Source organism: Pyrus communis, chromosome 13 (assembly GCF_963583255.1).
Source record: "Pyrus communis chromosome 13, drPyrComm1.1, whole genome shotgun sequence".
Taxonomy (NCBI): Eukaryota; Viridiplantae; Streptophyta; class Magnoliopsida; order Rosales; family Rosaceae; genus Pyrus; species Pyrus communis.
This window is the reverse complement of record NC_084815.1, coordinates 23,074,254-23,078,368: the sequence shown is the minus strand read 5'-3', so window position 1 is coordinate 23,078,368 and position 4,115 is coordinate 23,074,254. Positions and strand designations below refer to the sequence as shown.

The following is a 4,115-nucleotide window of genomic DNA, read 5'->3' as shown; positions in this document are numbered from 1 at the left end:
TTACAAACGAAACACAGTGAGTTGAAGAAGATTTTATCCATCAAGAATATCCAGATAACCTTACAAATTAAATATGCAATATTACTACTCACGAGCTAGCAAGCTACTAATTAGCTAATTAGTTATAAAATAGAGGCTGTCAAGCTTGCGCACAGCCAGTTACACAACGGTACAAACATGAATAGAAAAATAAAGAAGGGGCCAAATGTCTCCAAGGATATCGAAGTGCAGTTTCCACTAGCTAATTTAATAAAGCTGTTTCTTTTAATTTACATTATTATCTCTTTTATTTGGTTCCAACGAATTCCAGCGGATGGCCGCCAAAAAGTAGAGAGGAGGGACACTCCACAGTACCATAGCTTTATAATTTCCATTTTAAGCTTAGCTTTGTTGAACCAATATTAAATAGGTTTTAGGATGTGCTGCTAACATGATTGGATGTGTGGGCCTTTAAGAAGTTATAACATATTCACGGTAAAAGGAAAATGATCAGTGTCCTGGAGCTAAAAATGATTAAAACTGTTGATGATGTAGGAGATTGATTATTATGATACACCTATCCTTAGAAGAAGAAGAAAAATCATCCTTGTTTCACTCAATATATTGGTAGGAAACTGGTGAAGTTCCCCCATCTTTCCCCTCTGGTTTTGATGTATATTTTATCCTAATGTTGCTTTATTATGCCAACAAATTCAATATAGTTGAACTATGGTAGTTTCATTTCGATAAATTCTCAAAGAAATTCAAAGGCAAACAAAGAATAAAACCGGAACCATGAATAATCTTATAGGAAATAAAAGATTCAAACTTAATCAAAGCATGATGTATTAGTTTCTGAAGCCATAACCATATCTCAAGAACATGTAAACACATCAATCGAAACTTATCTGTTGACAATGATATCGATGCACAATTCGAGAACAATTCACAATCAGTTAATTTCAGAAATCAAGACCCTTTTTCTCCCTATATACATGATTCATTTGATTATTGAGTACACAATTCGCCATAAGAATTGGGTGGAGAATACTCACAAACAACCTCAGTTTCCACTTCCCTTCTGTGAAAATTTCTGTGGCAACCACAAGCAGCGCATGTAAGAGCCTCAGTCGTCCCCTCCTCACCACTTGCCATGAATTCTCTACACCCGTCAACAGCATACCCTCCTAAATTTGCAGCATGATTCTTCTGGCACTCGCAATACCTCACAGTTCTCACCATTGAAGATGAAGTACTTGAGCTCCTCCTCGATCCATCTCGTTTCACCACCACTTGGCGCTTCTTCATGCTTCAGAAAACCCTAGTCCGCCTTTGTGTTGATGTAATTGGATGTTTTAGAGCAATAAGTACAGTACTCTGCACTCTCTATATATTCAGTACTTTAATCATCCAAACAAGGATTACTGAGGAGCTCACAAAACGAGGGGGGTTGGGGGCGCGTTGTATTAGTCGCTTGGTGACTTAACCCTAACCCTAGCAGGTATATTTATATAGGTTAGTGCGTGGTATACCACTAGCTAGCCACTAGCGTAGAAGAAAGAAATATAAGGAGGGAGAAGGATTTGGTTAAATTAATTGATATCGAAATTGTTATTGGCTTTTTAGCTAAAATGGTCAATAGATTTTCATAATATATAACTTTAGTTCTTGAGATTTAAAATAAATAGAAGTGGTCTCTGAAATTGTCCACTATTCGTTATTTTGGTCATTCCATTAAAAAACACCGTTAAGTGGTCCCTGAGCTTTTTAATGGAATGACCAAAATGATGGATGATGGACAATCTTAGGGACCAAAATTATGTGTTATGCAAATCTCATGGATCAAAGTTATATGTTATACCCTCAACTTAACAGAGTTTTTTTAACGAAATAACCAAAATAATGGATGGTGGATAATCTCAAGGACCACGTTGATTTTAAATCTCATGAACCAAAATTATGTGTTATGCAAATCTTAAAGACCATTTTAATTAAAAAAAACCTTAGTTATTTATAAGTGTCGAATTTAAAACTTTTGGTCATCCATAAACGTTGAATTTAAATTCTATTATTTATAAATAAACTAATAAACTGCATCAAGCAGCCCTTGTTTTTATCCTAGGGGAATTTTCTATGTGCCTATTGGGTTTAATAAAGAGAGCAAGGATTTATCCCTCGACATAGAATTCATGTTGTCGGTTACGGACTGTGAAACAAGTCACAAAGAAAATTGATCGCAACTTTAATTATAATGCCAAAATAAAAAGGTAGAAGTTTGGTGAACTTTGATTAAAAGATTGTGACCATCTCTTTTGGACGTTTAAATAAAAGTTTCCTCCAGACTGTAAACGTGGCTCACTCTCATATCAATAGTGGAATTCAAAGTAGAAAATTTTGTCCTTTCATATAGACAATGCAAAGTGAAAACCCTAGCTAGCTAGGTTGGTGTTTGAAATGATATCTCAACTGTCTTGCCAGACATTTAAATGAACAAAAAAATTAAGGAAATTGTTATTGATTCCAAAAATCTCATTTTATATTTTAAATTTTCTATATTTAGAAATAAAAATACACTTGTAAGGAGTGCAGAATGAGATTTTTGGAATGTCAATAACGCTTCCCAAAAATCAATTCTTAATTTGAAGTTGATTAGTACTAATGTGCGAGAAAAATGAAATTTTTATTTACATTTTATAGATAGAAAATTATTTACGCACATTAGTTTTTTTAATTAAAGTCAAGTATGAAGGTGAGAAAAATAAAGTTTGAAGCAAACAAATCAAACACATTTAGCAGTTGAAATTAAGAAAAAATTTGCAGAAGATTAAAAAAATAATATAATCATTTCCCATGTCAACATTTAATTACAAGATATGTGACAATAATGTGGCTATTAGATAATGTACACGAATTAGTGAGGATTGTTTAGCACAGAATGGCCAATCAATTATCCAGATTCTATTTCTTTTTTTGGTTTTCATGGGTCCAAATTGATAGGTTAAAGACAGGTTGCCAGGGCCCTTGAAAATGTGACAACAACTCTTGTCTAAGTACCTAAGATCTAATTATTAAGGAATGAGGATCCTTTTTATGAGGATATGAGAATTCTCAAATTATGTCTATTTATCGTATATTGTACAGTTAAAAATCATTTTAAATATTTTTATTTAAAATTAAATATGAATAATATCTGACAAAAATTGATTGCACAATGTACGATAAACAAATACAATTTAAAGATTCTCAAGATCCTCACAAAGAGAATTTAGAGATGGTTCTCATTAATTATTAAGAGCATTGCCCACGCTCTTGAAAATGACCACAATTCTTTTCTCTTTGCATCACATCGTGGGCAATCAGAACTTTATAACAATTCAACATCAATAAGATGCTCTTCAAATCGAATCCCTTTTCAAACTGAAAATTTGATTAAAGGTTTAAAGATATCAATTTTTATACAATAAGTAGAAAAAGAAAGGTATGTATTATGATGACTTTGTTTTCTAGATTAATTAATTATCAATATTTATGTTATTGTAAATTAATAGTCAATATATCATAGTTAGGTCTATGAATAATAGAATAGAAAACTTGATATCAACTCAAAAGCATCAAATGCATTTTAGGGAAAACCCAAAAATTTTGAAATTTTAAATTAAATCCTTTAACCAATACTATTGCACGCAAACAAGCTGCAAACTTTCATCATTTGAGGTGATGAGTCATTTACTATTTCTTTTCATACCCATTCTACCCTGCATGGCTATTAGGCACACATTTTCAATTATAATTTATTTAGAAGTACTTTTAAAATTATTAGAAGTGATTTTGGTGAAAATACTTTTGAAATCAATTTTTAATAAAAACGTAAATGAATCCTGCAAAAATTCTTCAAGTGCTTTTAGAATCCAAAACATTTTTTTCTAAAAACATTTCTAGTCATTTTAAATGCACTTACAAATGAGCTCTTAGTTTTTGTGTTTAATTTCATATGTTTTGTTGTTTATTATTGGCTGAAGTCGAGGCTTTTCTTGGCATATGCTGAATTTGCCACGGGCATGTTCATACATATATAACATATCTACCAAAGAAACCATTCATTTCTTTTCTATTTTCATCCCAAACCATATGTAACA

The 4,115-nt window shown here is 31.9% G+C and overlaps 1 protein-coding gene across 1 annotated transcript; it reads right to left on the bottom strand.

Annotated features, from left to right (window-relative positions):
• Window positions 1-987: 987 nt before the first annotated feature.
• LOC137712385 (mini zinc finger protein 3-like) lies at window positions 988-1,287 on the bottom strand. Its single transcript, XM_068451473.1, has one exon. It carries the CDS (start codon window positions 1,285-1,287, stop codon window positions 988-990), a length of 300 nt encoding a protein of 99 aa, XP_068307574.1.
• Window positions 1,288-4,115: the final 2,828 nt, after the last annotated feature.